We start from the raw sequence: 12797 nt of genomic DNA on the forward strand, positions 1-12797 counted from the left end.
TAGACTCTTGAGAGTCCCATGGACTGCGAGGAGATCCAACCAGTCCATTCTAAAGGAGATCAGTCCTGGGTGTTCTTTGGAAGGAATGATGTTAAAGCTGAAACTCCAATACTTTGGCCACCTCATGCGAAGAGTTGACTCACTGGAAAAGACTCTGATGCTGGAAGGGATCGGGGGCAGGAGGAAAAGGGGACAACAGAGGATGAGATGGCTGGATGGCATCACCGACTCGATGGATGTAAGTCTGAATGAACTCCGGGAGTTGGTGATGTGGACAGGGAGGCCTGGCATGCTACGATTCATGGGGTCGCAAAGAGTCAGACACGACTGAGCGACTGAACTGAACTGAACAGAAAAGGTATGCCTTACTATGTTGCTGGTACCCTAATTCCAATCTAGTAGTTCTATAAAAATTTTTCTCCCTGAACCTCCTTTGCAATTTAATATGAAATCTGAAGTTTCTTTACATTTTAATAAACCTGTCTTACTCTATTCCATTTATCAGAAAATGAAACTGATTTGTCTCACGGCAAATCAATCAAAGGAAAGATAAAACTGCAAAGTAATTATTCTCATTCAGTTCTTCTGAGGGCAGGGAGTGAGAAGCATCAAAAGAAATGAAGACATAGAGTGAATCAGGGAACCAAAAAGAAACAAATAAGACTAGAGAAAGAAAGAAAAATGACTCTAATTCTACTCGGTAATTAGAATATTTTTCAAGTGCTGAAAATGAAATTGGTTACTCACAAATAGTGCAGCATTAATCAGTTACATTTTAAAATGAAGTAACTACTCAACATGGCTAAGTATAGTACATGGCAAATACAGATGAATCTAAACCAAAGAAAAGGTACATCCTCTTTCAGCCATCTTTCTGTGCCACCTAATGGTGTGCATGTATGTCCTGGCTGACGCTCTCAAGAGTATGAACAATACCAAAAGAAGAGGCTAATACCAGGTGCTCCAAAGTCACAGTCAGGATTCTAACTGTGATGATGAAGCATGGTTACACTGGAGAATTTGAAATCATCGACGATAACAGGGCTGGGGAAATTGTTGTGAACCTCACAGGCAGGCTAAATAAGTGTGGAGCGATCAGCCTCAGATTTGATGTGCAACTCAAAGATCTAGAAGAATGGCAGAGTAACCTGCGCCCGTCCCGTCAGTTTGGTTTCACTGCACTGACCACCTCGGCTGGCATCATTGACCATGAAGAAGCAAGACAGAAACACACAGGAGGGAATATCCTTGGATTCTTTTCCAGCGATGTAATGCACACAAATAAAATGCCTCAGAGGAAAAAAAATGTACATCCACAGGAATTTTATGGCTAGTAGACTCCCTGCCTAAAACAGTAACAAGAGCAGTATTTATTGAAAAAAGTATCTTTATCCATATATATGATTACAAGGTGATTTGGTCAAACATCCCAAGTCATTGTAATTCTCATTCATATCGGTCACTTGGATGTATCATTAAGTCAGCATGGAAATACAATGCAAGCTACATATTTAATTTAAATATTCTAGTATCCACATTAAATAGGTAAAAAAAAAAATAGGTGAAATTAATTTTAATGATATATTTTATTTAACTCCATATAGCCAAAATTATCATTTTAACATGATTGATAGAAAAATTGCTAATGAGCTTCTGTGTGGTTTTTTTTTAGAAGAGGTTTAGACTTTATTTGATGAACTCTACAGACCACTGAATAAGACAGGGACAAGATCAAAGGTAGACTTTTCAAAGATTCAAGTGATGCCCTGGAGGAGATGTGGATTTAGAATAAGGAAATAAATTAGGAAGCTATTCAGCAGAGTCTGACCTGACTGCTAACGCAGCTTAAATAGCACTGGGAAAGGAGAAAGATTTAATGGAGACACTATGATGATAATAGCCAAGGCGTACATAGCACCTACTTAGCTCTGGGCACTGTTTAAAGCCTTTATATGTATTAACTCTTATTTATTCTTCACAACAACCCTACAAGGTAGGTTATGTTTCCCACTTTGCGGATGAGAAAACTGAAGCAATGAATTAAAGACGTGCCTAAAGACTCACAGCAGAGTCAAAAGTATAACATGTTGACTCTTGAATATGGTGGACAAAAAAGAAAGAAATCTATTTTCCTGATTCATGAGGATATACGGAAAGTCCCTGAAGAGTCTTAAAATCTGCTAAGACTCTCCCCACATACATTCCAAGATGCCAGGTCACGAGGTAGAATTTCTGTGCTCAGGTCACTGCTGCTCTCTTAAGGTCACAAAAAAGTCCAAGTAGTGTATGTGCTTTCTTTCTCCTTTTAGGGGCCTGTTCCCAGGAGAACCGGGATATTTTAAAGATAAGAGATAATTCACATACCACAAAATCTCTTTTAAAGTATAAAATCAGTAGTTTTTAGTATATTCACAAAATTGTGTAACCATTATCAACTACATTCCATATCATTTTCATCACCCCCAAAAGAAACCCAATACTAATTAGCAGTCACTTCTTCTCTCTTCCCCTTTATCCTAAACAACTGATCTACCTTCTATCTTCTCTGAAATTACCTATTCTGAATATTTCCTAAAAATGGAATAGAATGTGGACTTTTGTGTCATTCAGCATGTTTTCAAGGCTCATGAATAGTGCAGCATGAATCAGTACTCATTATTTTCTTAATTCAAAACATTTTTAGACTTGGCTTTTAATATATACAAAATACTTGAAAATGTTTCTCCCTCTACAGACTTCATTCTTTTTTAAGGCTAAATAATATTCCATTATATACATATACCACATGTTGTGTATTTACTCATCAGTTGATGGAAATTTGGATGTTTCCATTTTTGGATATTGTGATTTACGTGACTGTGAGCTTTACTGGTACACAAGTATTGTCTGGATCTATGTTTTTCATTTGAGTATAAACCTAGGAGTAGAATTGGTAAGCCATATAGTAACTCTATACCTGTTATTTTGAGGAACTTTCAAACTGTTTCCAAACCCAGCATTTTACAAATCCATTGTCTATGTATAAGGGTTCCATCTTCTTCACATCCTGGCCAATACTTATTATTCTAGTCATTTCAGCGGGTAAAGTGTATATCATTGTAGGGGTGGATGTTTTTTCCACTTTGAAAAACCTGTGGTAAAATGTAAAATTTGCCATTTTAACCTTTATTTTTGGCAGTGCCACATATGGGCATATGGGATCTCAGTTCCTCAACCAGAGATTGAACTCATGCCCTCTGTAATGGAAGTATAGAGTCCTAACCACTGGACCACCAGGGAATTCCCATTCCATTTTAAACATTTTTAAACGTACAATTCAGTGGCATTAGTTACATTCACTATTGTGCAGCCATCTATACTATCTGTTTGAAACCAAAGGTTTTTCCTCATTCCAAATAGAAACTATAACCATTTAAGTAGTAATTTCCCCACATTCCCAATCCCCAGCCCTGACAACTTCTAATCTACTTTCAGGCTCTATGAATTTGTCCTTTCTAGATATATTGTATAAGAGAAATCATACCATAACTGTACTTTTGTGTCTGGCTTAGTTCACTTAGCATAATGTCCTTCAGGTTCATTCATGCTACATACAGCATATATCAGAACTTCATTCCCTTTTATGGCTGAATAATATTCCATTGTATGTATTTATATCCATCACATTTTTATTTCTCCATTCTCATGTTGTTTTGATATGCATTTACTAATTACTAATGATGATGAACACCTTTTCATGTATTTACTGACCATTTGTATATTTCTTTAGAGAAATAGCCATTCAAATCCTTTGTTCATTTTAGGGACTTGCCTGGCAGTCCAGTAGTTAGGACTCCATGCTTTCAATGCCATGGGCATGGGTTCAATCCCTGGTTCAAAAACTAAGATCCTATAAGCTGCACTGAGCAAGCAGAAAAAAAAAATTCTTTGCTCATTTTAATATTAAGCTGTCTTTTAGTTGTTTCGTAATAGCTCTTTATATATTCTGGACACCAGACCCTTAATAGAGATATAATTTACAAAAATATTTTCTCTAGTTATATACATTGTATTTTCATTTTCTTGACAAGTGTCCTTTAAAGCACAACCATTTTTATTTTCTACGAAATCTGACTTACATATCTTCTTCCACCACTGAGCTTTTGGTGTCATATCTAAGAAATCACTGCCTAGTCCAAGGTCATGAAAATTTATATTTATTTTTTCCCCCACGAGTTTTACAGTTTTAGCTCTTACATTTAGGTATTTGATTTCCATTGTAAGCTAACTTCTGTATACGGTGTGAGGTAGGGGGTCTAAATTCATTATTTTGTATGTAGTTATCCAGTTAACTCTCAATGAGATATTTTACATTGTCCCTTTGTACTAAATATTTGAAATCGGTATGTATTTTATACTTAAAGAACATCTCAATTTAGACTACCCACATTAAGTACTCCACAGCTACATGTTTTATGGCTACTGTTTCAAACAGCATAACTTTAGATATTTAATTGATTTCTGAATTTTTTCTTTTTGGAATAAGAGGAAGAGTTTTGCCTTAATTTAGCTGCCTCCCTCCATCTCCTCCAATTAATTCTCAATTAACTGATCCTACTCTGCTCATATACAACAGCAAACATTTGGCAAAATATGGCCAAAATAGTATGTTACAAGTAGTAAGTAACATGTTCAAACTTTTATAAATTATATTTTACCAAATATATATTTATAATGCTACTGTAAGTAATCACAATCTGCATATGACTGAAAGGACTAATGGATAATAACACGTTATAATCTTCATTGCTTATAATCACTGTTTGTATAGTTAACTCTATTTGCTGCAATGCCTCTCTGTAATTTTGAAGGACCTTGAGTAAATCATCACTGTTGCTGAGTACTCTGCACCTCTTCCACTTCAGAATCTGCCAGTGCTTTTAATTCGTAAGAGCACCTTTCTTAGCTACTAATCTCTGTTGCTATTATTTTCTAACTACATACAATTATTTCGAAAGGATTCAAAAAGTGTCCTCTCAAGATTTTCTTTTGTTTGTATTTTTACAATAATCCCATCCCTCAAATACTCTTGCCTGGAAAATCTCATGGATGGAGGAGCCTGGTAGGCTGCAGTCCATGGAGTCGCTAAGAGTTGGACACGACTGAGAACATCACTTTCACTTTTCACTTTCATGCATTGGAGAAGGAAATGGCAACCCACCCCAGTGTTCTTGCCTGGAAAATCCCAGGGACCAGGGAGCCTGGTGGGCTGCCGTCTATGGGGTCGCACAGAGTCGGACACGACTGAAGCAACTTAGACGTAGCAGTAGCATCCCTCAAAACTACCATTTGGAAAATACACTACCACCATCCCTTGAAACGTGGAAAATCTAGTGGAGCTGGTCTTCAGCAAGCAGTGTTGCACTTTTAAGATTCACTCACAGGATATAATTCTGATGATTATTCTATCTTACATTTAACATAACTCAAGAAAAAAATTTCCCTGGTGGCTCAGTGATGAAGAATCTGCCTGCCGATGCAAGAGACACAGGTTCAATCCCTGGGTCGGGAATATCCCCTGGATAAAGAAATGGCAATCCACTCTATTCTTGACTGGGAAATCCTATAGACAGAGGAGCCTCACAGGCTTCCTCCTCTAGTCCTCCTCAAAAAAGCTGAACACAACTAAACAACAGCAACAAAGAAAAAAGTACATGTAGTAATGACTTGGTATATATGTGTCTCACAATACAAGACACACTGGATGGCCTTCCCACATTAAAGTGAGGGTAATGCATCTTTACTATTGCCAAAATGACACTAGCTTTTTGGATTCAATTTTCTAATAGGAATGATCACATCATGTACTATGCTATGGAGTCAGTTCCAGTGAATTATCAATGAAACTGCTATGATTTCCCCAGATACAGAATGATACACAACCTTAATATTGCTTCAACTTATTAACTAAAAAAAAAGTAATATCATGAGTGAAGTCAATATTGAAAAATAAGTACTACTAGCTTAGATAGGTATCAAATACTTCTTATTTTGGAGAATTAACCTTTTCAAACAAAAGGGCATCAAATATTGATTTTCCAACTAAAGAATTAACTAGCTTTAAGCTTTAGTGGTCTGTCAATATAATAATCAAAGGTCTATAATCCTACAGCACAGGGCTAACTCAGTTATTTTCAGTGAGTCGATGTCATGTAAAAACTAATTACCACAGATTAAAAGGGAAGGCAGATCAAGGGAAATGCAATGCATATTTTTAAGCAAACCAGTTATAAAGGACATTTTTGAGACAACTAAGGAAAAATGAATGTGTACTACATGTCAGATGACATGAATTATTTAAAACAAAAAATGTTCTATAAACAATTGCAACTTCCTATACTCTCACCTTAACAAAAGCAAAATAAGGAAAAAACAACATGAATGAGATTTTCAATAAGACCAATTATGGAAGAAAAATCATTATGCTGGGTTTCAATAAGACCAATTATGGAAGGAAAATCATTATGTTGGGTTTCAAATAATGGCACCCTACTCCAGTACTCCTGCCTGGAAAATCCCATGGACAGAGGAGCCTGGAAGGCTGCAGTCCATGGGGTCACTGAGGGTCGGACATGACTGAGCGACTTCACTTTCAAATAAATAGTAAGAAATATTAATGTAGAAAAAAAACACTGACCTATAAAACTCAACATTTCTATTTGATAGACTAGTAATCTAGTAATCATTTAGTATCAACTAGTAATCACCAACAGTTATTCTTACAAAAAGAAATTAAAACTAAACCAAAATATCTAAACAAGTGTATTTCGTCCATTACACATTAGATATCAACACAATATGACAGGTGTTATTATGTCCTAGTCAATGAATCGTTAAGTTCTAGCCAATTTAATTGTCCAGTTACAAGAAATGATACCATACAAACAAATGGAAAGATTTATCATGTTCATGGATTAGAAGAATTAATACTGTTAAAATGACGGTACTTCCCAAAGCAATCTACATACTCAATGCAATCCATATGAAAATACTTATGGCATTTTTAACAGAACTAAAACAAATAATTCTAAAACTTGTATGGAAATACAGAAGACCCCACATATCCAAAAAAATCTTAAGAAGTAACGACAAAGCTGGAGATACCAAGTGCCTGATTTGAAACTATACTACAAAGCTATAGTAATCAAAACAGTATGGTACTGGCACAAAAACAGATACATAGGGAAGAGAATAGAGAGCCCAGAAATAAACCCCACTTACATGGTCAGTTGTCTATAACAAAAGAGGCAATATATATACACTGGGATAAAGAAAGTCTCTTCAATAAATGGTGCTGGGAAAATTGGACAGCTACATGCAAAAGAGTCAAACTGGATTACTTACACCACATACAAAAATAAACTCAAAATGGATTTAAGATTTAAATGTCAGATGGGAAACCATAAAACTCCTAGAACAAAAAAAGGGTACACTCTTTGACAATCAGGTTAAAAAATGGGCAGAAGACCTGAATACACATTTTCTCAAAAGAAGACATACAGATGGCCAACAGACACATGTAAAGATGCTCAACATCACTAATTATCAAGGAAATACAAATCAAACCAGAATGAGATACTACCTCACATTTGTCAAAAAGATTACCATCAAAAAAACAAGGACTTCCCTGGCAGTCCAGTGGTTAAGAATCTGCACTTCCACTACAGGGGGCATGAGTTCAATCCCTGCTTGGGGAGCTGAGATCCCACATGCTGTGCAATATGGCCCACCCCCCAAAAAAAGGACGAAAAATAAGTACTGTTGAGGAGATACGGGAACCCTCCTGCACTGCTGGACAGAATGTAAACTGGTACAACCACTATGGAAAATAGTACAGCAATTCCTAAAAATTGAAAAATAGAAACTGCCATCATATCAGATCAGTCGCTCAGTCGTGTCCGACATACAACCCAGCAATTTTACTCCTGTGTACTTGCCCAAAGAAACAAAAACACTAATCAAACAGATACATGCATGCCCATGTTCACTGAAGCGTTATTTACAGTAGCCAAGATATGGAAGCAGGGCTTCTCTGATGGCTCAGTGGTAAAGAATTCACCTGACCATGCAGGAGATGCAGGTTTGATCTCTGAGTCTGGAAGATCACCTAGAGAAGGAAGTGGCAACCCACTCCAGTATTCCTGCCTGGGAAATCTCACGGACAGAGGAACCTGGTAGGCTACAGTCCACGGAGTCATAAAAGTCAGACACAACAGCGACTAAACAACAATGACAACAAAGATACGGAAACAATCTAAGTGTCCATATAAAGAAGATATGGTATGTATACACACTGGCATAAAATTGAAATTTTGCCATTTTTAAAAGCGTAGATGGACCTAGAGGGTATTATGCTATGTGAAAAAAAGTAAGAGAAAGGCAAATACCATATGATTTCACTTACAAGTGGAATCTAAAAAAACAAAAGTAAAGAAACAATAAAACAGAAGTCATAGATATAGAGAACAAAGGTGGTTGCCAGAGGGGACATAGAAATGAATGAAATAGATGAGGAAGATTAAGAGGTATAAAACTGCCAGTTACAAAATAAATGAGCCCTAGGCATGAAATGTACAACATAAGAAACACTCAATAATAGAGTAGTAATTCTGTATGATGACAGATGGTAAACTAAACTTATCACGGTGATCACTTTGTAATTTAGAGAAATATCAAATCAGTATGCTTTACTCCTGAAACTAACATAGTGTAGGTTAATGATATTTTAATTAAAAAATTTTCAAAAGATACTAATCAAAAGAAATCCTAAAGTAACACTGTGACAATAACCTTGCATCAAAGAACTCTAAACCAAAGAGCAAAATAAACAGTGACCTAAAAACTCAAAAAAAATTTGTCTATCATTGTCTTGAAGAGATTTAGGTTATAATGAATTTATTAGTCATTCAACTTTATACATTCTCACCTCTTTCGGTGTTTTATGAGCTGCACAAAGAAAAATCCACTGTTCAGTTGCTGTCATCTGAGTGCATGTATCTGGATGGCATTCACTCTGTTAAAAATTGTTACACTTATTAACATGTAAAATAACAATGAAAAAGTTTATCAATTGAGTTGCTACATTTTGTGCAAAATTCTAGAATAAATTACAAATTCTGGATGTCTTTGTAAGCACATTAATTTATAAAAACAGGAAAAAAACCAGAACTTTCAATTAGTTTTAAGTTAAAGAAAATATTACCTGAAGTTTGACAGCAAGTCCATTTAGCTCAAGACAGAATTGCCTAAAAAGGTAAAATATAAATGAAAAAGCCTTATCTATTCTCCATATTATTTTTAGAATATTAATTGTAAAAAAAAAAAAAATACCATCCTTTCTCATCACTATTATCAACACCACTTGAGTTCACATGGCACATTCCTTACAAAGACATACACATTAGTAAACAAAACCCAAAACCAACGACCCTAATAATAACATTCAATATCAGTTTTCAGTGAGTTGATCACTTTAAACACTAGAAATTAGTATAATTTTTCTGAGAAATAATTTGAAAATATTTACCAAGAACCTTACAAAGTGTGTATTTTTTGACTAAGTCATTCTCTTAAGGATCTATTCTAATGAAACAATCAGAACTGCAATCTAGATATATGTACAAAGATGTTCACTTAAACTCTATACATAAAAAATTTCTTTGAAATATAAATTAGCAATTAGAAAATAGTAAAATGTTGATATTACATAAACATACAAAAGATATATACTTATATTCACAGTACAATTCCAGTTATATAAAAACTTATATGTGTGTATATATCTGAATACAGTTGTCCCAGGTCAGGGAAGATTCCACATGCTGCTGGGGCAACTAAGCACAGCTCGTAAGCCTGTGCTCTGGAGACTGAGAGCTGAAACTACTGAGCCCACATGCCATGACTACTGAAGCCAGTGTGCCTAGAGTCCGTGCCGTGCAACAAGAGAAGCCACGGTAATGAGAAACCCATTTCACCACAACTACAGAGTAGCCTCCACTCACGACAACTAAAAAAGCCCATGCAGCAACAAAGACCCAGCATAGCCAGCAATGAAATGAAATATTTTTTTTTAAAAGAAGAAAGCAAATTAAAAAACAAAAAAGGTCAAATTATCAGCTATCTATTTCCACTTCAGATGCCTAATAATAATGTTGTTCTAAGAGTACACAAATAACACTATTTCTGAATCACTACATAAATCTATTGGAGAAGGCAATGGCACCCCACTCCAGTACTCTTGCCTGGAAAATCCCATGGACGGAGGAGCCTGGTAGGCTGCAGTCCATGGGGTCGCTAAGAGTCGGACACGACTGAGCGACTTCACTTTCACTTTTCACTTTCATGCATTAGAGGAGGAAATGGCAACCCACTCCAGTGTTCTTGCCTGGAAAATCCCAGGGACGGGGGAGCCTGGTGGGTTGCTGTCTATGGGGTCGCACAGAGTCGGACATGACTGAAGTGACTTAGCAGCAGCAGCAGCAGCAGCACGTAAATCTATACTGCTCAATATCTGTAAGTTACATGTTTTATGTTTCTGAGTTGTTTTCCACTAAGTAGTAAAGACAAGTGGTGACAAAAAAGTTTCTCACTAGTCCAATCTACTTACAGCCAACAGGAAAATTAAGCTAACTGATCTGGCAGTGTTATAGGTACAATCTGTGGCAAACAGTGTAAACTTAACAGCTTCAAGTTAATTCGACACAGGGCTCACATACATAGTTATGCAGCTGAAGGGTCAAACCAGAGCTGACTACCCCTCTAGTCACTAAGCCCTATACACTGGCATGGGATTGCAGCCATTCAAAGGAAACAGCATCTTTTCCTGATTACAAATATTCAGTGAGAAGTACTGGTAGATTTCACTGAGATCAAGATTCAATCCCCATTAACATATAATCAACTACATTAATCAGTAATAGCAAGTATTAAGCCTCAAATCAGTAACATTAAGCACATGCAAAAAAATCAAACTACTTTGAAAACTCTTTTTGGTTAACTATAAAGATGTATACACTATAATAAAGACACAAAACAATATATATGTGATGTATAATATTTAAATTATACAAAACAAAAATAAGTGAATTATACCAAAAAAATTATATTAAAAAGTAACAAAAGTAGTAACAATAGCACCAGGACAAATGGAATATGCATAAGAAAGATTTTACAAGTTTTGTATAATGCATATTTCACAGTCTAAATTAAGTAGGGAGGAAAAAGTTTTTTTAGATCTGAAATAAAAACCTTGTAAATTAAAATGAACCCTAACTTTTTAGAAATTAGGCTTATAGTATAAAAAAAAACCCTTGCTTATTTTCATCCTTAATCCCACAGGTAAGTAAGTAGTTATTTTCAAAATAGATTAAAATAAGGCAGAGTATATATCATTCTAAAGTGTTTTCTATATTTATAAGAATGGCATAAGATCTACATACTCATGATCATCCATCATGCTTTCAATGATCAGCTTTCAAGGATCATCCATCAAGATGTATTAAAAAAGAAAACCCAATCAAGTAGTCAAGTGACTTGCCCAAAAAACTGGCAGCTTACAAAGAAGTCCCTGAAACAGCTGAACTGTTATGACAAGACACTGTCTTAACAATATCTAGACAAACCTATGGCATCAAAACAAAACAGAAAAAGTACCTTATCTACAAATTAAGGCACTCATCAGAGGAAATGTGGTCTAATTTATGCAGGAAAATTCATATCTCTACTTTATTATTTAAAAATCAACTCAAAGTAACAAACTTGGATGAACACGTATTTCATGCTGCCTTCTCTAACTTATCAATTCCCATTTACAATGGGAAGTTTTTAACTTCAAGAAATAACCTAATTTAAAAAAAAGAAAGAACCTAGTAACTTCAGGTTACAGCTGCTTCTAAAGTTGACTCATAAAAAAATAAATAAATAAATAAAGTTGACTCATGATTCATTAGAAATCAATTTTTTCATTCAAAGACTATTATTAAAAGCTCTAAAACTTATTTCAGGATTACAATTAATCTTCATTTACAAAGAGAAGACTGGAAATTCATACTCGTTGACAGGTGACACATCAGCTACCAAGTCTAGACTAGGCCCTCTAGAGAGAAATAAAGTAGGCAGGTAGTAGGCAGTAAAAATGAGTAGGTACTTGGAAATACTGCATCTGTGATTAAAGGATATGATTAAGGAAAACTGTGTAAAATGATAAGACGGCCCAAATCCATAAATACAGAAAACAATCAGTAAATAACAATGTTGAAAACTTTATAACACTGAAAACATAAAAGCTTTAGAATCTGGCTTTTTGGTCTATAGTTAAATAATTTATGATTCATAATCATAATTAATATTAAAGGTTATTTTTACTAATAGAAGTACTACTATTATTTTGCTATATCATGAGGACCTACCTTAAATGTTCATACTTCCACACACCTTCATCTTGGCCTTCAGGTGGTTCAAGAATTTTGTCAATATTGGAACAATCTGCCCTTATGTTCTGTTGAATATACTACAAACAAACAAGTTTTACAGTTAATTAAAATATCATACTACACAGTAAATCATACAAGAGTTATTGTTTAATGGGTACAGACTTTCAGTTGGGAAAGATGAAAAAGTTCTGGAGACAGAGATGGTTGCACAACAATGTGAATGTACTTGATACAAAATCATACACTTAAAAATGGCAAAAATGATCAATTTTATGTTATGCATTTTTTGCCACAATAAGAAAAAGCAGAGTGAATACCAAACAAGAA

General features: G+C 35.1%; 1 protein-coding gene across 2 annotated transcripts in view; it reads right to left on the reverse strand.

The window, feature by feature from the left end:
• Positions 1–12797, reverse strand: part of LOC102283474 (MOB-like protein phocein) — a 45120-nt gene that overhangs the window by 4640 nt on the left and 27683 nt on the right. For both annotated transcript variants that reach the window (XM_070388766.1, XM_070388765.1), the window contains 3 exons: positions 12447–12547; positions 9242–9284; positions 8966–9052 (listed from right to left, as the gene is read on the reverse strand). In XM_070388766.1, coding sequence (XP_070244867.1) covers positions 8966–9052; positions 9242–9284; positions 12447–12547 — 231 coding nt within the window. The remainder of the gene's footprint in view (positions 1–8965; positions 9053–9241; positions 9285–12446; positions 12548–12797) is intronic.

Source organism: Bos mutus, chromosome 2, assembly GCF_027580195.1.
Source record: "Bos mutus isolate GX-2022 chromosome 2, NWIPB_WYAK_1.1, whole genome shotgun sequence".
NCBI classification, from domain to species: Eukaryota; Metazoa; Chordata; class Mammalia; order Artiodactyla; family Bovidae; genus Bos; species Bos mutus.